General features: G+C 40.6%; 1 protein-coding gene across 6 annotated transcripts in view; it reads right to left on the bottom strand.

Annotated features, from left to right (window-relative positions):
• Window positions 1-24,048, bottom strand: part of ADGRB3 (adhesion G protein-coupled receptor B3) — a 576,088-nt gene that overhangs the window by 330,205 nt on the left and 221,835 nt on the right. For all 6 annotated transcript variants that reach the window (XM_056856072.1, XM_056856071.1, XM_056856073.1 and 3 more), the window contains 3 exons: window positions 19,188-19,289; window positions 18,460-18,566; window positions 3,405-3,599 (listed from right to left, as the gene is read on the bottom strand). In XM_056856072.1, the coding sequence (XP_056712050.1) occupies window positions 3,405-3,599; window positions 18,460-18,566; window positions 19,188-19,289 (404 nt within the window). The remainder of the gene's footprint in view (window positions 1-3,404; window positions 3,600-18,459; window positions 18,567-19,187; window positions 19,290-24,048) is intronic.

The following is a 24,048-nucleotide window of genomic DNA, read 5'->3' as shown; positions in this document are numbered from 1 at the left end:
GAAACACTTGAAATAAGCAAAACTCTCCCTGAATAACTTGGCAGAACTGCATGTACCATGTATCAAACACTCTGTATTATTCATGTTAAGTTATCAGCTAAAGAGAAAATTAATTTAATGTAAAATAAATGGATAAAAATTAATTATTTCTAACACTTAATTGGAATTTAATTCCAATTTAATTATTTCCAACTGCAGCTTCCTTCTATAGTCATTTACTGCTTTACAGAAACATTCAAACTTTGTCCCTTTATTTCCACAGAGCTTTCATTTTTTCTACTCTGTGGTCTCTAGCATCCTTGGAAACTCCACAGGGTGTCCTCAATATCTTTCTTTTGGAAACTGAGGGCATAAATTAAGTACATAAAATAATATGAATTAAAATACAGTTGTCCACTGTTTTCAATAGAATACTATTGGGATGTGCATTCAGATGTACATTCCTCCAAACCTGGTAATCTCAACAATAATAGTCCCCCTCCAATGGAAAATAAATCAGATGGAACTAGACAAAAGGATAACGATCCACACTTGTGAAACTCCAATATCCAGACTGTCAATCTGACCTGCCAAATTACCACTGAATTTCTACTGCCTTTTATGGAAACCAAAAATGAAATATTATGTCTATTATATTATACAAAGGACACCTATTATCCAAACCTCCAGATAATCTGAATGTGTATGTCTTGTGTATATGAGTGGTAGCTAAGATCAGACAACAAAGATTGACCAATTGACAACATTCCTATATAAATATAATTCCTATTTCTCATTATTATTTGGTTGTTTCACAGGTCACGAAGATGGACAACATTGTTTGACTACCAATACCGATGGTGCTGTGTTGACACATCATTCTGTAATATTCATGGACCAGAGCATGTGCACTTAAAAGAATACACCCTTATATATGCATTACACATTAGTCATAGATCAATTTATTGAATGATGATTGAGCTTTTCATATTAAAAATGATGGAACATCCTTTTGTAAAAAAATGCGGACTTGAAATTTGAGATAAAATTAATTGCCAGTAAGTTACTGAGGAGCTGTGCCAAGATTTTACTCTAATAATCTTTAGGCAGTTTAGAAAGGGCATAACGTTATAGACAACAACACTGCTAACTCTGATTTTACTTTAAATGAACTTTAGATGGATTCCAGATGTTAGTATCAAAGATTTCACAATCACTTCTTCAATTATCTAGATTTATGTCATAAAATTCAGACAGGTGTTCGCCATTGTATTATGTAAATTACGTAAGTGGGACCCAATGAGTGACTTTTCCTTGGTGTGATTATCTAGGGGTTCCCCAGGTTATGTCTCCAAGGGTGAAGAAAGACAGCTTGTAAGTGCAGTGGAAGCGATTTTCTGCCCTGAAAACAAATGCCTTGGTTCGCAGTGAATGGGTGTCTGGACACTGTATTACCTTTCAGCATTTTCACTCCAATGCAAAGAGAATGTTCCTTCTGAACCTTTATTAAAGTTCTAGTGAAAACAGTTGCTGCTTCATTGCAATTTAAATAGCTGAATGCTGTCCAAGGTGCTGGTAGGCGTGATATTTAGAACATTAGTGGCCTGGTTAGAATGAAGAGCACAAAATTTCAAAGATGGGACAAGACTTCTTGAACAGAACAAGAATGGGTGGGAAAGACTGAAGGAGATTTTGTGGGTGAATGTGGATGTATTTGAATATTGACAGAAGACAAAGGAAGAGTAGGTCCACATATATGGAAACTGGATTCCGTATAAATCGCTGGGAACCAAGGAAACTGGAAGAACAACAATAAATAAAATACCCTGATGTTTTGAATAATGTTTGGCCCCTACAATGAAAACTTTGCAGGAAATATTTTGCTAGACAACAGAATTCTGATGGATTTCATATGCCATTTCTTAAAATATTTGAATGACTTCAAAGCCCCTACTCTCTTTTCTTATTTCAAGCCTTGATGAAAATTAAGTTTAGGAAATTTGGATAGCTGTCTTAATAACTGGATTAATTCATATCACAGTCCATTATGCTGAAAACAAAAATACCACAACACTTCATAATGCTATCACATAAAATGGAGGGAAGAAAAGAAGAAAGGAGGATGTCTTTTACAGGGCATTCTGGACATTGTGATCACTACATGGAAGCCTCGAGAGCCAGCATGGTGTAGTCGTTAATAACGGTGGTTTGGAGTGATGGACTCTGATCTGGAGAACCGGGTTTGATTCCCTACTCCTCCACATGAGTGGCGGAGGCTAACCTGGTGAACTTGATTTCTTTCCCCACTCCTACACAGGAAGCCAGCTGGGTGACCTTGGGCTAGTCACAGTCCCACCTAACTCACAGGGTGTCTGTTGTGGGGAGGGGAAAGGAAGGTGATTGCAATCTGGTTTGATTCTTCTTTAAGTGGTAGAGAAAGTCGGCATATAAAACCAACTCTTCTTCTTCTTCTTCGGAGTTCATCTTGTTCCATGTAACAGATATACTATGTAGGAAAGTTCACTATTGGCCTGTCCCCATTATTTGACATTTCAGTGTCACTTCCAACCTCTGCCAGAAATATGTGGCAGTGGCATGAATGCTGTCAATGGGAGGAACTCTACATGCTATGGTTGCCACATGAAGTATCCATGACACAGAGATTTTCCCAGCATACAATGTATAGCAATTGTAATCTGCTGGCTGGCTCTTTATCAATGTAATTTTAATTTTAGCATTTTTTGTGGCTTGGAAGAAAAGAGTCTATGTTTTTGCAGGGATCTCTACTTTGATGTGGTGGAGGAAAGTGCCATCAAGTCACTGTCGACTTATGGCAACCCCATAGGGCTTTCAAGGCAACAGACAAACAGAGGTGGCTTGACATTGCCTGCCTCTGCATAGCAACCCTGGACTTCCTTGGTGGTCTCCAATCTAAGTACTAACCATGGCTGCCCCTGCTTAACTTCTGAGATCTGATGAGACTGGGCTAGCCTGGGTCACCCAGGCTACTTGATGCTGAAGGTCAAATTTTGCATGCCATGCATGTGGCATAATGTTAAACACAGGCCACTCACTTATACATCTGTACATTCATCTGACATTCACTGAGAGGGAAAGATGGCACCAGTTGGGAATATGTACACATGTATCTATGAACTGCCAAGGACACAGGTTTCATTGCTACAGTGATGGGACTGCTCCACTAGGGGGATTTGTAATTACAGGATTTGTAACTGAGTTAATGCGTTAACTGGTCTTTGCCAATGGGGATTTGAACCTGGCTCTGCAAGTTTTTAAACCAGCACTCTATCCACTGTGCCTCCTATATAATAGTTGCCTTGTAGGGAAAAGCATACACAAATAAATACTGTGTCATCCACACCCATGGAGATTAATTTTTCACTCTGTTCTACTGTTTCACATACCTGGACACCATCAGATGCAGGGATGTAACTTGCTCTTTTAAATGTATCTGTAACATTTCTGAGAATTTCCACAGAAACCAGGAGATCCCCTGCATAAAAGTTTTTCCTCTGAGTTAAATCCAGAAGGGTCTTAGTCACCTGGGACATTCCTTCACCTGCCAGTGTCCTCTGTCCTTTTGCAAGATGTTCTTTAATCTGTAAAAAGTAAAACAGTGAAATAAATATCAGAACCTTCTTTGCTATGGTTGTTGCCATCATATAAACTCGCTATGATAATACTCTTCAGAAAATACTCTAGCATTATCATAATATTATGATAATACTTAATAGAAAATAGAACAATGTAAATTAGCTGTACCGAAATGGTGTAAGTTTTATACAGGATATTGTTTAGGGGAAAATAAGACAGCTAATTAGTGGCTTCTTAATTTTTCTTAAAGAAATATGATGGGCCAGAGAAAGCCACTGAATTGGATATTCTGGAGGCATATTATTAAAAAAGCAGCTGCACCATTTATACTTAGCTTTCATATATATTCTCTATAGAACTTTCAGACATGTTACATTACTAAGATTCATAAATAACTACACTTTATGAGAGCAATCTATATTCAATTCAAGGCACTATCAAAGCATTGATTTACAGGTTCTTTTGTATTGTGATCCTTTGAGTTAAGAGCTTCTCTGAGAAAAAAAGAATCACAATGAATGTAGTTCCTTCAGACTCATTATGTTTTTTGAGCATTTTACCCCTAAGAAAAGAGCAAGTAATAGGTTCCATTTTGGTGCAGCATAATATGCTACCTTTTGCCCTGTTGAGCTTATGGAATTGCTTTAAACAGGTCCATCTGGCTGTATTATTTACTCTGACTAACAACTACTCTTAGGCAGAGAAAGATCTTTCACAACGCCTATTACCTGAGGTGCTTTAAAAGGATGGAGGTCTCAAGGATTGAACCTGGGACCTTCTTCTTACAAAGCATGTGCTCCAGCACTCAGCTTCAAAAAATGAAGTCTCTCTCTGACATCCAGGGGCTAGAATCACTGGTTTGCATGGCCTAGTTTCACTTCTGCTTTTGTCACAAATTATTATTTGGATTATGTTAACTAATTATTTTAAGAACAGTGTGTACAAAGGGGCCTGTTTCTGGGTACAGAGCTGAGCCAGATAGCTGATATCACAACTGTTTTTTAATTGTCAGATGGCACACGTGAGGTCTATATAGAAATGTTGGTAAGAACAGGACCAATGTTGATATGAAGATAGGATGTATGAACTGACTGTCCTCATACAGAATTGATGGGAATCTTCTATTTTATCGGGGATATTTGTTTAATCTTTTCTCCTCAGCTGTCAGTTGGGTACTAATCTTGTAAAAAATCAGTACTGGCCAATGAGAAAAAATGTATCTAATAGCTTCAACTAAACCTTAAACAAAACTGTTAGAAATATAACAACATGAAGCAGAAGGTGTCGCTAGGCCAGCATGTGCTGAGAAAGAACATTGCGGGTTTAAAAAACCTACTCTTTATATGATTAGAAATCATGAGTGATTCTATATTTCTTGTAAGGCAGAAAAACAGCCACCCCAAAGATAAAAAGATAAGGAGCCCAGATGATACATACAATGACAGCTGTAAAAAATGAGAAGCTATTCTTTCTCAAATTCCTTCTGAAAAAGCAATTGCAACTTTCCCTATGATTGGAAAGGGGTATCCCATATGCAGACCATGAAGGTATCCCCCCTCCAAAGCCCTAGGAGTAGACAGGAGGGGATTCAAGCTTCCTGGAAGGACAGAGTCATCCAAGGCAGCAAGGTCTGTTATGTCTCCTTGATTCATCATAGTTAGGAAAAAAGTAAGCATTTTTTGACCATTAGAAAGTTTCATATGAAGACCATTTTGATATATTTTGGCCTTATTTTTGCAGTCCTATAGGTTCTACAAATAGCTCTTCTTTCAATAAGAGTTAATTATGATACAGTGTTGTAAAGAAAGAGGAATATCATTGAAGCAGAGAGCATTTTATATTGTGAAAATTATGGCAAGGGTATCCACCATATGATTAAACTGAGGCTATCGTACTTTGGTCACATTATGAGAAGACAAGACTCAATAGAAAAGACGATAATGGTAGGAAAAGTTGAAGGCAGCAGGAAAAGTGGAAGACTCAACATGAGATGGATTGACTCTATAAAGAAAGCCATGACCCTCAGTTTCCAAGATCTGAGCAAAGCTGTTAACGATTGGACGTTTTTGAGGACACTTTTGAGGACACTGATTCATAGGGTCGCCATGAGTCAGAAACAGTGTGATGGTGCTTAACAAACACCTACCCACCATAACTTGATTGGTGACAGTGAGGCAAGTTGTATTGGATCCTAGACTACTGAGAAGCTATGAATAAACAACTATTTTGAGGTGCAGAATAGGTATTGTTAACAACCCTCTTGGGAAGGAGGAGGTCTTAAAGGACATTGTACTACCCACTACTGATGGAGCTCAACAGACCCTTGCTGACTCAGTTATAACTAGCAAAAATGAACAGAAAGGGATCAATAATATTCAAAGGCAATTCTATATTATACAAAGTTAATAGAATACAAACAAGTGATCAAGTGTGAACATCCTTAAATGTGAACTAAAAAAATCATCAAAGACAAAACATAAACAGACAATATATACATGCATATACACAACGTTCTTATTACAAACAATACAGCTGCAATATGCTAATCAAAGTTCGTAAACTAAGTGATGCAATGAAAATGGTATCTTCTTGATGCCTGACGGCTAAAGGTAAATAAATGTGGCTTTTCAAAGAAGTCTTCACCGCCAGAGGAAAGAAATATTCAAGCAAGGAATGTTTTCTGGATAAATTTCAAACGTTTTCACCCACCACTAGGGGGCTTCGTCACCTTGAATTCAATGGCGAAATCGCCTCCCATTGCCTCATCAGGCTTGATAAATTGACCGTGCCTCTACGGGCTAAATCTTTTCTCAGATCAAGGATCTTGCGGTTATACTGGATCCAGCTCTATTACTGGAGAAGTTAATGCAGTTGCAAAAAAGGCTTTCTACCAACTCAGCCTAACTCGTAACATGACCCTTTACCTTGATACAACTGACCTGGCCACCTGGATCCATGACATAGTAACATTGAGACTGGACTACTGTGATGAATTGTGCATTGGTCTCTGCTCAAAATCAACTCGGACACTCCCACTGGCCCAGAAAGCTGTGGTTCGACTATTAATCAGAGCTAGAAGGAGCATGCACATTACTCCCATTCTGCAGATGCTCCATTGGCTGCCCATCAGTTGCCAGGCTCAATATAAGTTATTGGCTATCCCATACAAAGCATGGCCTTGGCCCCTCTTATTTGTGGGACCGCCTCTCTCCCTATGCTCCACCACGACAGCTTCACTCATCCGAGCAGGGCCTTCTGCAGGTGCCAACCTGCAAAAGGGCAAAATCAACAACTGCCTGCATCCATGCTCTCTCCATTGTGGCTCCCACCTTGTGGTACGGTCTGCCCGATGAGGTCAGGAAAGCTCCCACTCTCCTGGCCTTCTACAAACTGCAAAACTGAACTATCCAAGAGGGCTTTTCTGCACAGGTAGTAGGGTTGCACTGCACAAAATGGTTTTACAAACTTGCTTGGATAAATGATTAGGGATTGTGGTTTATACTGCTGTGTTTAGCTTAGTGTAAGTAGGATTCCATTTATGTAATTTCTGTACCACTTAATGTGTCATGTAAATACTTATGCTATGCTTTAGTTCTTTCTGGTGGCTCCAGATTTCTAAAATCCTAATGCATTGAATGTCCCATTTTTGTGTGTGATTGTACTGGCTTCCTATGTGTAATCCACCTTGAATCCCCATGAGAAAGGCAAACTATAAACAACGTAAATTAAAAATAATAATTAATTTTTTTAAAAAAACCTAATGTATATTTCGGCCTTTTTGGCCCTGGCCCCAGCCTGGTGGAACAGTCTACCAAATAACATCGGGCCCTGCGGGACCTAAACGAGTTGCAGAAGGTCCCAGGTTCAATCCCCAGCATCTCCACTTAAAGGGACTAGGCAAGTAGGTGATGTGAAAGACCTTTCTCTGCCTGAGGCCCTGGAGAGCCGCTGCCGGTCTTAGTAGACAAATAAATACAAATAAATCTACAAAAGCAAGAGTGAAAGTGGAGAACCACAACAGTTGACCAACTGGGTAGGGGCTGTGGCTCAGTTTGTAGAGCATCTGCTTGGCATGCAGACGTTCCCAGGTTCAATCCTTAGCATCTCCAGTTAAAGGGACTAGGCAAGTAGGTGATGTGAAAGACCTCTACTTGAGACCCTGGAGAGTTACTGCCAGTCTGAGTAGACCATACTGACTTTGATGGACCAAGGGTCTGATTCAGTGTAAGGCAGCTTCATGTGAGTTCCGCAGGGCCTGCAAAACAGAACTGTTCCGCCAGGCCTACACCTGAGGGCAGCCACAAGCCTTTCCATTGCCACAAATTCCTGATCTCCCCATCCTACCCCAACTGGTTGTGGGGGTCCACTGGCTGGCCAGGACTGGCCAGCAGCTGAAATTATGCCATCTTGTTTTAAAATATGAGGTATGGATTTTAAGGTATGTTTTTAATATAGATGTTTTAATATAGTTTTTAAATTGATGTTTTATATTGTGTTGTGAGGCGCCCTGGGCCTGGCTTGCTGGGAATGAGGGTGGGATATAAATGTAAATGATAAGATAAACAAATAAATAATATGTCAAAAAAGCAACATATTAGTCTGTGCACAGCTTTCTGTTACCCATGAAAGCTGCTCTGCTTGACAAAGTTGTTCTTCCTGCATGAAGGTCATCTTTTAGTGATCTTATATGCAGGCTTATTAAGGTATAGTTTATGGTAGAAAGAAACAGATGGTAGAAAGAAACAGCTGTTAAAGCAGTACTTCAATAGCTCTCTCTTTCTTGCATCCCACACTATGCATATGTAGATTGGGGAAAAATGTCCTTCAATATTTAATGGACATTGATTCAAGATCTGTAGTGTCCTAGTTTGTCAAAACACCATCCAATATGAGGCAAAATGGAGTAAACTAGCATGTTATTTCCAGTTACCATAGTTACTGAAAACCAAATAGGGTTGATATAGCATGAAAAATCTAAAGGAAATATCATAGATCTAAATGATCAACAATGTATCTTTATTTTTTATTTTTTACTTAACTCTGTTACCAAGCCTTGTGGGAAGCATTTAGGGCAAAACTCTTGCAGAAATATGTCAGGCTCCACTGCTGAATTTCCAGCTTTTGTTGTTGAACATGTTGAACACATCAAGGTCAGTATTGTCTACTCAGACCAGCAGCGGCTCTCCAGGGTCTCCTGTAGAGGTCTTTCACATCCCCTACTGGCCTAGTCCCTTTAACGAGATGTCGGGGATTGAACCTGGGACCTTCTGCATGCCAAGCAGATGCTCTACCATTTAGCCACAGCTTTTTTAAAGCCTCTATCTTCTTTTCAGTACATAGTTATTAGTGAAAATACTGATTACTAGAAACTGATTACACTCACAGCTGCTTAGCTTCAGCCAAAATACTGCATCATATTGGTAGGGGCAGCCCAGTCCGAACAGGGCGGTAGTTCTGCTGCGGTGGTAGTTCTGCTGCCAGGCGCAGCAAGCCGGAAATACAATTTCGAAGGAAACCCCATGGAACTCTCTATAGAGTTCCACAGGGCAATGCCTGCTTTTTTGCAGGCATCACTAGGCGCCTGCAAAAAGGGGGTGTTCCAGGGCCTCCCCGGGAATGCCCCCTTTGATGCCGATGTGAGCCCCTGTGCTGGGAAAACACTGGTGGTGAGGCTGCGCCAGAGCCCATGGCTCGTACTGCCATGCAGCTCCCCAGAGCCAATGTGAGTACCCCCACGCCAACATCAGTGGCATTAACACCAGCACTGAGGTCACGCTGGCTCCTATCCCCTTTCGCCCCCCCCCTTAGGATTGTGCAGTTAGTCATTCATAGATTCAGTCAAGATTCTATACCTATATGTGAGAGAATATGCAAAGAGGGTACAACTCCTCTATGGAACCTGTAATAGTTGTGTAAAAGAGTGAATTTATGGTAGAATGCTATGACAAGTAACACTTGCCCAATTCCTTCTTGTACGCAGATATTAAAGGCATTTCTTCTGCTGTATCTGTTCTCCCGAACTGTCCTGCTTTCATGCCAGAAGCATAGTGTGTTTGTCAAAATTTAAACTCTAACACTGCAGAGGCATCAATCTTTCTTGTGAAATAAAGCATTCCCAAAGAGGAAATTCCAGAGTGCCCACACACCATTCTAAAGTTTTAGAAAATGGATTTGTGAATATTTTATGATATAATATCACATCATGCTTACCATCCCCTTCTGCTATGGAAACTGTTTTATGGCTGTGAGTACTAATGCACAATGTTTTATGTCTCTTCTGCCATTTAGCTTCCACATAACTCACCTTTCCTCTTAGATTTAGTTTTGTTACCTCCACGTTATGAAGGAAGAGCACTGGCATAAAAAAGTACAGAGGCTCAAGTGCTAAATTATTAATTTAATGGAGATTCTAGTCCCAGCCCCCTCCCAATTCAGGTGTAAAGGAAAACATAAATGGTGTTCTTAGCTAAATTACTTCCTATTTACATAAACAACTGTAAAATAATATCCCTATATTTCTGTCTTTGTTGCCCTCTGATTAACACTATTGTGTTGTAATCCATTTGTCAGCTAGTTTCTCTTAGATTTCGTTCACTTTAACTGAGTTAAAGTATGCATGCAAATTCTTGCAGATGCATTTGCTTTTTACATAAATCCATTGTAAGACATAAATAGAGGTAGGGAAGAAGTGTTGCATAGTGGTTACAGTGTCGTACTAAGATTGGGGATACCCAGGTTCGAATCCCCATGCTGCTATGGAAGCTTGCTGCGTGACCTTGGGCCAGTCACACACTCTCAGACTAACCCACCTCACAAGATAAAATGGAGGAGTAGAGAACATTGGAAACCCCTTTGGGTCCCCACTGGGGAGAAAAGTGGGGTATAAAAAAAGTGAATTAAAAAAACAATGCTTTGACTGAAATTGTTTTTCAGGATAAAACTCCGAGTAACAATGAAATTAAGGGCTGGTACTTTTGGAAAAGGGCAGGGCTCCTGTGTCATTTACTATTATACAGCAGAGGTTCGACAGTTAAAGCCCTTTTCTCATATTGTGACGCACTTTCACACAGCCCAAATAATGCACTTTCAATCCACTTTCAGTGCACCTTAACAATTGTTTGCAAGTGGATTTTGCCAGTTCACACAATAAAATCCACCTTCAAAGTGCATTGAAAGTGGACTGAAAGTGCATTATTTGGGCTGTGTGAAAGTGCCGTACAGTGACCCCTTTCACATTACAGTTCTAAGCCGTACGCTATCCATCGTTGGCTCGATTCTGAGTAAAGCGATGCAGGGACTTTTTTTCATACAGCACATTTTAATCCATTCATGAGCTATCTCTGAAGCGTTCTAGGCATTTCAAACAGTGCCTTCCCCCCCACACACACCATTTTTCAGTGTGTTCTTCTCTGCGTCTTGTGAGTGGGTGAACAGTTGTTTTGTCAGGAATTTGCAACAGTCTCGGAAGCACTGCTCACAAAGATTCTGACAATTCTAACCAGAAACACTTAAGATACTAATAACTGCAACAGTGATCATGGCTCCAGCTCTAATTCTGCAAACACAGAAATAGAATGAATGAAGAATTCCTGCAAAGTATAGCTATTTCTATAAAAGCCAAAATAGACTGTAATGCGTACAGTCCTTCTACGAGTCGAACTTTATGCATGCAGCCTGATTGTTGTCATGTGCCAATGTCACTTTTTGGAACTGTAGAAAAGAATGGTTGCATATATATTCCATAAAATATTCCAGCCTGATAATTTTTACTCGTTTGCTGGTAGTTCAATACAACTGAGATAACAGTTGGTCTACCAGCAGGGGCAAGCTTAGAAAACTTCCAATTTTAGTGTATGTATTTAACTAATTTTATTGTATATGGTCTGAAGAACACCCTATGGTGAGAGATTAGTTTTCAACACTACAAACAAATAATTAAATACGCCAATATAACTAGCGTCCATAGGGCTTATTTGAGTGAGATGTGATCTAGTTATCTGAAAGAAAATGTTTAATAGATAGAATATACAGTCTTCTAGCTTCAGTATTGATTCCCCCCCCTCCCGTGTTTGTTTTACATGGTTTATATGATCATTTCAATGCTACAATTATCTGAGATGCTATGTGAGGAGCTTGGCTACTGCTATTGTTTAACCATTAGACATGTCTTGAAGATTTTATGTTACTGCTCTGTGTAATGCGTGTTAACAAGAGGAAGAGTCAAGAATAAGGAGAATGAGGATTCTAAAAACTGTATTTTATTTTCTTGTGACAGACATCATAGCCTGGAGCTAAATCTCACAGGTCGTCGTATGAAGAAAACTAATGCTTAGGGTTATAGAGACTGAGTGTCCTTCAAGTGAACTCTCTTTCTACATTGCGCTGTAGCACTTCATTTTCATACAAAGACAGAAATGTAAATACTAGCATTTGCTTATTTCTCGAATATATTTGTCATGCAAATAATAAATCTTGAATTACTGGTGAGATAGGAAAAAAGTGTCTCCTTGCATTCACAGAACATTATCCAATGTACCATGTATACAGCAACTGCATGTGAAGGATTCTCACAAGTGCAATAAAAACCAACTCCCCCTAATCCTTTACTCCTACATGTGCATACTCAGGCAGAACAATAGTCGATTAGTGGGAAAGGGAGGTCTGCATATGCTTCCTATATCCCCACTACTCCACATGAAGCCTGCTGGGTGACCTTGGGCTAGTCACAGTTCTCTCAGAACTCTCTCAGTCCCACCTACCTCACAAGGTACCTGTCGTGGGGAGGAGAAGGGAAGGTAAGCCTCTCGGAGACTCCATAAAGGTAGAAAAAAGCAGGGTATAAAAACCAACTCTTCTTATTTATTTATGTTTTTTTTTTATTGCATTTCTAGCCCATCCTCCCCAACCTGAAGGTAGGGCTCAGAGCAGCTTACACGATCCAAAATATAATAAAACATTTAAAAATACAAATTAAAATACAATTTAAAATAGCCCTCACCAATCTAATAAATAATACAATAATGCCTCCAATGGCGTTAAAATCCAAAAAAATAGTCATCTGCAGTAAGGCAGATGAATCTGTCCACCCCCAAGGTGATATAAGGTGGGTAGTGCTCAGTAGCGGGGGAGGGGGAAGGATTAGGGAGGCCAATAGACAACCACTCCCAAAAAACCAAAACAAAACCCGCCAACCAGTTTGCATTCAGAAGTACACTAATTTAAACAAATATGTCTATATTATTTGTATGAGTCCTTAATTCTATTACTCGTAGTTCATATCTAGATGGCAGACTCTCTGCCCTCCACTAACATGTATCTTGGATCCTGTTTATAGAACTCGCCATGCTCTATAGTATGCACAATGGGCCTCATTTTCTTCAAAGATTGTACAGTCCTTGGAAATGGCACCACAAAGATGCAAATAAACAGCTGTCTGCACAGCAGAGTGCAGCAGTGAGATTAAAAGTTTAAATACATGGAAGTGTTAATGTGCTACAGTTGTCGTTTGGTGAATGCTTATCCAAGTCCCTAAGGGAGGTAAGCTACCACCAGATCTTAGCTAAAAGCTCCTGCCACACAACATTGCTTAGTCTTCAGTATGCCATGGGGTTGCTTCCATGTTTATACAAGGAGGTCTAAATTACTTTCCAGCCTCCCCTGTGGAAGGCTGAAACAAGGAGGCATTTGTAAAGCAAATGACCATTCTAGCTGAGATAATTTTTATATTTGCATTATAAAGTGACAGAAGCAAGTAGTGATTTAGGCCTTGTGCATTAAAAAACTCTGTTGTTTTTGCTACCATAGACTCACACATTCTTCTGGAAGTAGGCAAACAAATACATTTGGGAGTTTTAAGGGCCTTCTCAATCAACTGCCATTTTTCAAGAATACACATGGCTTTAATTTTCCCTTTCTGAGGCTAAAAATATAGATATTCACTTTATCATAGTCTAGATTGGCTAAGCAATCAGAGCAGTCCGGAAATACAAGTTAGACTAGATCTGTGCTGTATTGTGAACGATTAAACGCGAACCCTTTTCAGTCATTTGTCTTTGTCTTCATTGAATGCATGCAGAAGGACATGGGATCATATCCACTGCCCCCATCCCCAAACATGTAGCAGAACTTCTGCAGTGAGACCCTATGTGCACATAAACGTGATTTGGAATGCTGCAAAAAGGAAAGTCCCCATGGCGTAGGTGCCTCTATGTATGCACACATGTGCATATAGAAGCTTGCTACAGACATTCATCTTACCACTGGGATGACAGCAGGAGGGCCAGCAGGCACAATCCCTAGGGTTGCCAGGTCCGGGTTGGGAAATACCTGGAGATTTCTGGGGCAGAGCCTGAGGAAGGCAGAGTTTGGGGAGGCACTTCAATGCCATGAGGTCCAATTGCCAAAGTGGCCATTTTCTTCAGGTAAACTGAATTATATCGGCTGGAGATCAGTTGTAATAATAGGGGATCTCCAGCTAGTACCTGGAGGTTGGCAACCCTAACAATCCCACTCCCTTCAATGGATGAAAAGGCAGTTGAATCTACAGTACTGAACAGGAGAAAACATGAGAAACTGGCTTGGAGCAGCTGATTGGAGAATGTACACATAATATACAACGCTGTGGAAGTTTTACAATCTGTGTAGGATGAGGGCAGAATATGCATACTGCATTTCTGCAGAGTAGAAAGCTTTTCTCAGCCAAAGGCACAGTATATGTCAGTCTGATATACTGGGAGCCATTGGGGGCAACAAGTTCTTGGTTATCAAAAATATTGTAATACACCTTATAAAAATGATTTCTGTGCTCCTTACAAGGTCATGCGATAATTTTGCTCGCATACTTCCCTCGTGTTATTGGAAGTGCTGAAATGAAATGTAATTTGATCAAAAGAACTCTGAGGTGAATAATGATTTGCTTCAGCTGCGGCTCATTAGAGCTGATTTCATTTCCCCCCCCAAATTATATTAGGAAGGCTGCATATCATGCAACTCTCTGTATTCCTCAATGAAATGTCTGCTCTGATACTGGGAATGAAAAGCTTCCTCTTGTACAATTTATTCCTTCCTCCAGACAGTTTATTATAGAAGTAGCGGGATTATTTTGTGGTGTTCTACATTGGTTTGAATTCGGCATCATAGTCTCCCACTTGTCCATAAAGGCTTGCTGTTTCAGCCAATGCTCCTGATTCCCAAACCTGGTCATATTTGGCTTAACTGAGGATCATTTTACATATGGCAGATGTGAGACAGAGAGGCCAAAGGTTTATAATCTGGAAAAGAGCAGAAGGAAGGGAAGAGGTGCTTGCTTCATATCCCATAGCCCTTTGTATTTTCTCTCAAGAGGTTTTGATACAACTGTCTAAAAAACAGCGAAATTTCACAAGTTATTCCTACTTGGCATTATATCCCCTAGTACCGATGCAACTACTTCACACTCATCTTGTAAAGCTGGCTTGTTTCAACAGAAACTGTACACTGTTGACATTTTAAGTCAAATAGTCTGGGTGTCTGATGTGCTTGAAATAAACAGCACCCGGTTCCGCTAGGGATGCTGAACTGAGTGCCACGTCTCTTGGGGGCTCCCAAGAGAACCAAGATTTGTTCAAATCTGGGATGTAATCCTGCACCCGATCCTAAACAGTGGATTGGGAAACAGGATCTCTCCTGCTGCCCGCGAAGTACGGTTTGACCCCCAGTTTTGCCGAGAGAGCCATTGTGTGACTCTTGGAATCCTGGGCGAGGTCCCGTCTGGCTTGAGGGGGAACCATTGCCGTGAACATCTCTTTGGATTTTAGGCTCAGCTCTCCCCTATCTATTACCATCTAAGCAACAATATTTAAGCAAGAATACCTACTCTTCTAAAATCTGAGTAAGTAACAAGAACTCTTTTGTTTTACCTGGAATTGGAAGCTTTGAAGGAGTGGAAAATATATCTATAGAATCTGAATCTTCCTATCTGAGATTTGGCTGACTCTTTGACATTTAAAAACATTTGATAAGCCGACAGGATTTTAATCAAATTGATCGGTGGATAGACACAACAATCGGGACTATTTGAATGATGGTACAGCCACCAATCAGAAATCCTGAAGTGTAAGGAGGAGGGATGAGCAGATTCCTCCCTACTTCCGGGAGGAGGCTTTTCTGAGTAAACAAATTCCTTTGCCACGGCTTACCCGGAAGTATCAGCTATTGTCTGCCATCGTGAGAATACTACGGGATTTGAGACCGGATGTGTGGCATTGTGTAACTGGCAAATACTTCCCCAGTTCCTAGGCAAAAGGACGGAGGCAGACGGGCAACTTTCTACTCTACCCCCTGCAACATCATTCTACAGCTCAACATATTCCTGTCTGGATTTTACAAATTAAACTTCAATTAACCACCAGAAGTGGCAACCATGGAAAGTGAGATTAAATACATGGATCGTCTCTTCTCTCTGACAAACAACACCTATGAACTTGCTATTCGGAAATTGGATGAAATTCTGGGAGATCTTAAGGACTTTAAAGTCCGGATTATGACAATGAGATCTGAGATGAGATAAGGAAGCTCCCCAAATGATAAGCCATTAAATGAAGAATTAAACACTGCAAAGGAGATGGAGAGCTACGAAGGATTTCCGAAGGATATATACCTGCAAGAAGAAACCGAATCAACCCGACTGATAACCATGGAGATGAATGTAAGCGACTTGGATTTTTGGTTGTATGTACTACCTGAGGAACTTTTCAAAGTTAACTGGGAGAACTTAAAAGGGCGAACAGCTGGAAACACCGAGATTTTTCTCTTCGCCTTGGGGATGGAAGAAAATCTGTTGCAGATTCATTATCTTACATCAATTTCCACAGAGGGAATTACATTAACAACTTCCATGGATGCCCTTCATCGTTTAAAGCTTCTGGGAAGGAGAGGAAGATGTTGGAAATTTAAGATAAAGAGACTGGGTCAAAGGGCTTAGTTTTTTTGGGGGGGTTTAACTAAAAAGGTCTGATTAAATGGTTTGGCTTTGATAAAAACAGAATAATTAATGACATTAACATAATTGTCAGTCATTAGATATGTGGGAGAAACTGAGAAATTAGAATATTCATTTCTAAAGGAGGTTAAAAATGTTACATATTATCTAATCCATTTTTATTTTTATTTTTATATATCTGTTCTTTTTTCTTTTCTGTTCTTTTTTCTTTTTCCCCTCTTTATTTTAAAATAGGTAAATGAAATAGTAAATGTTTATAAATGTTTGTAATAATATTAGGATTAGAATCTTAAACAAAGGAGATAACAAATAAATGACAAGATTGAGGGAGGTGTAGGGGAAGTTTGTATATTTTATTTTTTTATTATCTATATATGGATGTATTTTCAACAATTATTAATTAGAATTTATACTCTGATGTTTACTTATATTGATTGTTGAATACTCTGTTTGATCACTATAGAAAAATAATAAAAAATTTATTAAAAAAGAAAAAGAAATAAACAGCACCCCAGCATGGCCGCAAGGATCAGATACAATTTACCAGGTCCTGGGAACTGAGGCAGGGGGAGACCTAAGCCATAGACCCATTCCTATAATATGTCCATTCATTACATTTCAGAAACGAAAGCAGATTTTTCTTTTTTTTAAGTCTCATGAAATAGTAGATTTGGGATGATGTCCTCACGGAGGCATTAAAAGTTCATACCAGCCCCATTGGCCAAGAAGGGGTTCAACACACATCTGTACTAGTGTTTCTCTGTTAAATGATTATATATGGAATAAAACCGAACTGAACTGATTAATGAACAATGGTTATATGATTAATGAACCTGACCACTACAGTAATCTTCAAAGGCCCTGCTTCAGGTGCCCCCATCTTCTGAGATTAGGCAACCCAGGAGAGGGCCTTCTTGGTCATGGCACCAAAGCTGTAGAACTCTCCCCCCAAGGGAGATTCATCTTCCCCCTTCTGCTGCTGTCTTCTTTTTCTTTTTACAAGTGTCTTAATGATATATGTTTTGGAAGGGGTGTTGATTTTAATAGTTTTAAAATGTACGGTAATTTTATCAAGAATGTTTAAAATTGTTAGCTGCCTTGGTAGCCTTTGTAAGGGCAGAAAAAGTAGGATACAAATTCTGTAAATAAAAAATAAAGAAAGAAATCATTATTCAGGGTGGGCGGTGAAAGGTATCAGGAAGATACATCTTAGGGATGGGGGGGAAAGGAAAATCTATAAGAAACTGGCATTGAACTTTTCTTCACTTATGACTTTTTTGTTAGGAGAGTGTTAGTGTACACATATAGTGTGAGAAAGTCTTTTTGCATGATATCATATTTATTAAGAATATTATTTTAATTTGCGCCCAAAAAATCCCGACAGACCTTTTAGAGATGGAGCTACTAATTTTCTTTTGTAATACACAAATGTAATTTATACTGTTATGGTTGCCCCCAGCTGAGGCACACAATTTGAAAAGAGAAAGATACATCTGATTTATGGGCATGGCATTGAAACACTGAATGAGTTACGAAATTTTCTACTGTGTTCTAATCAATCTAATTTATTCACAATCACAGTTCCTAATAATCCTAAAATGTGCCCTTTGCCTTCTGCTCCCTATAGACATTTTTAAAGGGAATAAGAAGCCCCCAAACAGTATAATACTGTGAATATAAAGGAAATATGAAGGGGAGGGGCTGAATGAAAATAGTACCCATTTAACTTAATGGTTTTTTTTTCATCATCCACAGCATTTGTTGTAGGGTTTTTGTTTTTGTTTTGCATTAGGAGACCTGTCTGGACAGCAAAGAGTTACCCCCATTCATGCTGGCATTTAGCAAGGAATAAACAGAGCAAGTACTAAAGCTGGCTTTGCACCTACTGAATGCTGCAAGTGTCTGTACTCATTTGATATGCATCTAGCAAAGCTCGGCTGTTCCCAGAAGGCCACTCCATGAAGACTGAGAGAGCAGCGTCTGCTAGTGGTGCCTGTGAGTCACAGAGAACACAGAAAAAAATATATTTATGGAACAGAAACAACAGTCAGAGGAAAAAGAAGCTCATTCAGAATCATTCGACATCCTTTTTCAAGCATGAATACAAATACAATTTCATGCAAGGAAGCCCGAGCAGTAACTCAGGAGCCATTCAAGTTTCTCTGCAGAGCTTGACCTTCGAAGCATCCTTTAATTTGAAAGAGGGTGCCAGAATTTATTTCTAGCAAACAGGCTGAATGCCGCCAGTGATAATCACTCCGAAACTCCAGGAGCCCCCAAGTGACTATTCCCTCTGCCCCCTCACACAACTCAGACCTCTACCCAACCGTCATATTATAAATAAGAAAATGACATGGCTTGCCCAGCTGGAGGGGTCCCCAGAGCAGCTAGGGCCCCTGGAATTTTGTTCCCTCAGAGGCCCTGAAGTCATTACTATTCTTTTAGTAGCCAGGACCTAAGTACATAATATACTGATTTAAAGTATTTCAGTTAGATAGTAGTTAAAATTATGTAAACCTTACAGGGGAAGGCAGAGATAAAAGAAAAATAACATCGAGAAAAAAAACTGTTTCTTTGGCAATACTTAGACACACTGGATATTTTAAAATGGTACCTGTAGCATTAAGAGGACACCGATTGAAAGCCATGTCCCCTGCTGGCGTCCTTTTCCATACCATCGATATCAAGTAATCCTCAGGACATATTTCATAAGGTGCTGTAATTTTTTTTAAAACAATTGTGGGACATAAATATAACTTTTAGTATGTTTAAAGCAAATACATTAGATTGAATCTGCAGCCTTAAATCCCATTCATGGTGAGTGCATTCTCACTTGTTTTGCCATCAAAATGTGCAAATACCTTTACTGAAAAGATTATATTTGAGTCTATTATTTGGGCAGCATATATAATTCTGCCCTCCTCCATCTTAATATCACAAGAACCCTGTGAGGTGGGCAAAGCTGAGAGAGACTGACTGGACCAAGGTCGCCTGGTGAGCTTCTTGGCAGAATTAGGATTTGAACAGAGGTTGGCCAGGTTGGCCAGGTCCTAGAGAGAAACCACTATGCTAAGGTGCCCCAAAAGGCATCTTTTGCATGGTGCAAAGCATCAGTTTGCATGGTGGAAGTGGCACAGACACCAGCATAGGGGTCACACCAGTTCCTGTGTGGCTCCGCCCCCCTTCAGGATTGCACTACACCCCCACTCCCAAATACACAAAATCTTGACATGGCAGTATGGAGGCCATCACTAAGATAGCCTGAAGGTGCATGATATTATACTGGGGCAGGCAGTCCTTCGGTTATATCAGGGGTCGGCAAACTCATTAGTCAAAAGAGCCAAATATCAACAGTACAACGACTGAGATTTCTTTTGGGAACCAAATTTCTTAAACTTAAACTATATAGGTAGGTACACTGTTTATTAACTTAATAAACTTTAATTAAAGTTTTAAGTCTTAATTAAACTATAGGTACACTGAATAAAACTTGATATCATACTTAATAGTGATCTTATTTATTGATAAAAATTAAATTGTAAGTCCCTGCCATTTCCCCCTCCCCGTCCGGAGTCCTCGTCTGGAGGCCTGGTCTACCGCCATAAAAGCCTATTGGTAGACCTGGCCTCCGGCTGAGTCCCATTGGGAGGCCAGGTGTACCCATTGGCTTTCTTGGCAGTAGACCTGGCCTCCGGAGGCCCATAGAAGCCAATTGGTAGACCTGCCCTCTGAAGGGGGACTTTTTCCCCTCCTCGGAGTCCAGGTCTACTGCCAAGAAAGCCAGTGGGTAGACATGGCCTCCCAATGGGACTCAGCCGGAGGCCAGGTCTACCAAAGGAAGCCCGCCCTGCCCAACAGCTGATGGGGGGGGGCAGGAACTGCCGAGCTGCCTGCTCAGAAATCGTGTGGCTAGAGGGGAGGGGAGGCTTTAGCCTCCTAACCATTGAGGGCAAGGGCAAGGGGGACCCAGCCATTCTCCACGGTGGGGGGGGGGAGACAGCACGCCCACTCGCCCGCTCTCTCTCTCTCTCAGGCGCGCCGGCTCCGCAGCCCGGCTGCCGGCGCAAGCGGGAGCAAGAGCAGGGGCTCCGAACCAAGTTCGGAGAGCCGCACTAAACGGGCCAAAGAGCCGCATGCGGCTCTGGAGCCGCAGTTTTGAGACCCCTGGGTTATATAGATTGAACTCAGTAATTGCGGATAAGAACCAACATCTTGAACTGAGCACACAAGCAAATAGACACCCATCAAAACTGTTTCCAAACTAACTTAATACACGCATATCATTCAACCCATGCCAAACCACTGCAATTTGGTTATCTATTTTATTTTTATACCACCTTTCCGCCCAGATAGGGTTCACAAGGAAGGGGGATCTTCCAATTCAGAAGTGTCAAACATAAGGCCTGCAGGACGGATCTGGCCCCATGAGCAGTCTAATCCAGCCCGTGAGCCAGCTGAGGCAGGGATAAACAAATATCTTCTTGCCAAATAACACTACTCAGGAATCTGAGTTTCTTAGCCCCTTTCCCCTTCGAGAGCAGCTGCTGCCACTCTGCTCCCTCTGGCCACTAGATGTCAGTGGTGGTTCCTTGCTTGGTCTCTGAGGGCAGATGCAACCGTTGTGCTTTCTCCTGATGCGATTTTGGGCTGGATCAACATAAGGTTAGTGTCCACATCACGCAAAGTGATAGTATCAGTTTCCTCTGCTCTGTTTAGACCTTACTTGGAGTACTGTGTTCAGTTTCAGGCCCTGCAGTTTAATAAGGATGTTGACAAGTTGGAACATATCCAGAGGAGGGCAATGAAGATGGTGAGGGGTCTGAAGACCTAGTCCTATGAGGAAAGGTTGAAGGAGCTCGGTATGTTTAGTTTGGAGAGGAGATAACTGAGAGATGATATGATAGCCGTCTTCAAGTACTTGAAGGGCTGTCATACAGAGGATGGTGCAGAATTGTTTTCTGTTGCTCCAGAAGGTCAGACCAGAACCAATGGGTTGAAATTAAATCAAAAGAGTTTTCAGCTAAACAGCAGGAAGAACTTCCTGACAGAGCAGTTCCTCAGTGGAACAAGCTTCCTCGAGAGGTGGTTCTTGCTTTGGAAGTTTTTAAGCAGTGGCTAGATGACCATCTGACAGCAATACTGATTCTGTAAATGTAGGCAGATCATGAGAGGGAGGGGAGGAAGGGATCAGTCACATGCTCAGCTCTCGTGGCCCTTTCTTACATGCCCAGGGTAATGCTGATCACCACTTTGGGGTCAGGAAGAATTTTTCTTCAAGACCAGATTGGCCAGGGATCCTGGAGGCATGCCTTCATCTGGGTATACTGTAGGGGTCACTGGGGGAGTGGGGGGGTAGTTGTGAATTTCCTGCATTGTGCAGGGGGTTGGACTAGATGACCCTTGATGTACCTTCCAGCTTTATGTTTCTATTACAATACACCAACCTACAGGAGTATGAATCTGTGTGACTAGATTTGACAAGTCTGTTAGGAACGTCAACTTACAAGTTAAATTCAGATGGTAGAAATCACTCCTAGCAACAGCACCAACCTGTCTTTCTGGGCTCAGGAAAAAAACAACAACCCAAACTCTATACCTGATTGGACATGGCCAGTCCCTTCCAAAGCATCTGCTTTCCTCTCTACTAATACTTCCATCTTGTCTTGAGGATTCAGTTTCAGCTTGTCTTCCTTCATCCACTTGACCCCAACATCCAGATTCTGATTCATTAATAAAGTGGGTAGTTTATGTTCAGATGAATGGGAAGAAGGATAGGGCTGGAATGTAGGGACCCACAGGTAAGGAAAAAAACTTTCCCCACAAAACAAACACACAAACAAATCTGGTGGGGATTGAGGACTGCTTTGATGTCCCAACCTCATGCTATTAGGGAACACTGGTGACAGAGAATTGCATTGAAGCACAAATTATCAGCTGGTAGAAGCCACTTGTTTGGCTTCAGCTTGGGGCCCAAAGGGAGGGCAGCAATCAAGTTCAATACATTTAAATACACTATTCCTCCCTACACTTTCAATTGCCACAGAGCAGTGTTTCTCAGTCTTTTTACCCTTGCGGAACCCTTGAAATAATATTCATGTCTCAGGGAACCCTACATATGTTTTACATATGATTTGCATATGATTAGCCTCTATTTCTCGTGGAACCCTAGGGTTCCAGGGAACCCTGGTTGAGAAATGCTGCTACAGAGAATCCTGGCCAGTATGAAACAAGCCCCTAAAATGACTTCAAGGCCAAGGGGGAAGGGAGCAGGCTTTCGCACACAGGCAGGCACCTCAAGCCATCAAAGGGGCTGAACAGTACACCTGCTATTAAAGCCCTTGTGCTTTATTTAGGAAGCCTCCTCCCATGGAAGTAGTTCTCCAACTTTTCAATGTGGGACCCACTTCGAAACTGACTGTAGTTCTGGGACCCTGTTGTAAAGTTAATCCACGCCCCTTACCACAAAACACAGGAATCTCACATTACATTCAACACATGTATAATTTATGTATCTTTAGCGTCATACCAAAGATTCTTTGTCAATAGTTCCACTGTTTATCAAGTCATAAACTTTTCTAAATTCTCTATTACTAGTCTGTTCCTCGCTTCATTTAGATGTGGTTTACATTGAATTAATTGAAGCATAAATAATGGCCATCCTTTTGTTAATGCTATAAAATATATAGGGATTTTCAACATACAATCCCAATGTCTCAATGAAATAACTACTTTAAAAAATGTAAAACAGTTGTGGTCCTTTCTCTTTTGGTGAGAAAATAAACAGAATTTGAAAATGATAGAATGGGATTTGCATGTTATTATTTTTATCATTCCTTTAGCATTTTGAAAGTATTTTTCAAGTTGAATCATGTTTTCCATCATAACAGGCAGGTGCATTCATTTTTTGCTTTCCACATAAAAAGAACCATGTGCTACTTGATAAAATTTCTGATGTACTTTCAGATTGGTTTCAACAATAATTCAGTGCAATCCGCAGCTCCATAGATATTTTCATGAACCACAATGAAAGGAAGAACGTACACTCTATCAAAATAGTGGACCTACTTGGTCAAAGATATCCTTGAGTTTGCATGGAAGATGACATTTTTTTACATGTCTGCTTTTCATAGTCTAATCCAAGGAGCCTCTTGATGGTGGCTACTGAGTCTTAGGCTGCCATCAATCCTTGTTAGAAACTACACCATCATTGTGTTACAGCAATCATTCCACAACTGGATTGCCTTGTCTGTGCAAGATAACCCAGTTGTAAACGATTGCTATAGTGCAAGATCCAATGATATGTGGATGCAGCCTTACAGTTCAACACTATACATCCCTGCTTCAAAGAAAGCCACTCTCAGTTCAATAGAACTTACTCCCAAATAAGTTTGCATTCGATTGCAGCCACAGAAGGTGCTTTTTAAAAAAAATATACAACAATGAACAGTTATATAAGTTATTTGCTTTATACAAGG

The sequence above is a fragment of the Euleptes europaea genome, chromosome 10 (assembly GCF_029931775.1).
Source record: "Euleptes europaea isolate rEulEur1 chromosome 10, rEulEur1.hap1, whole genome shotgun sequence".
Classification (NCBI taxonomy): Eukaryota; Metazoa; Chordata; class Lepidosauria; order Squamata; family Sphaerodactylidae; genus Euleptes; species Euleptes europaea.
The sequence above is the reverse complement of the archived record's forward strand: the minus strand, read 5'-3'. Positions and strand labels throughout refer to the sequence as shown.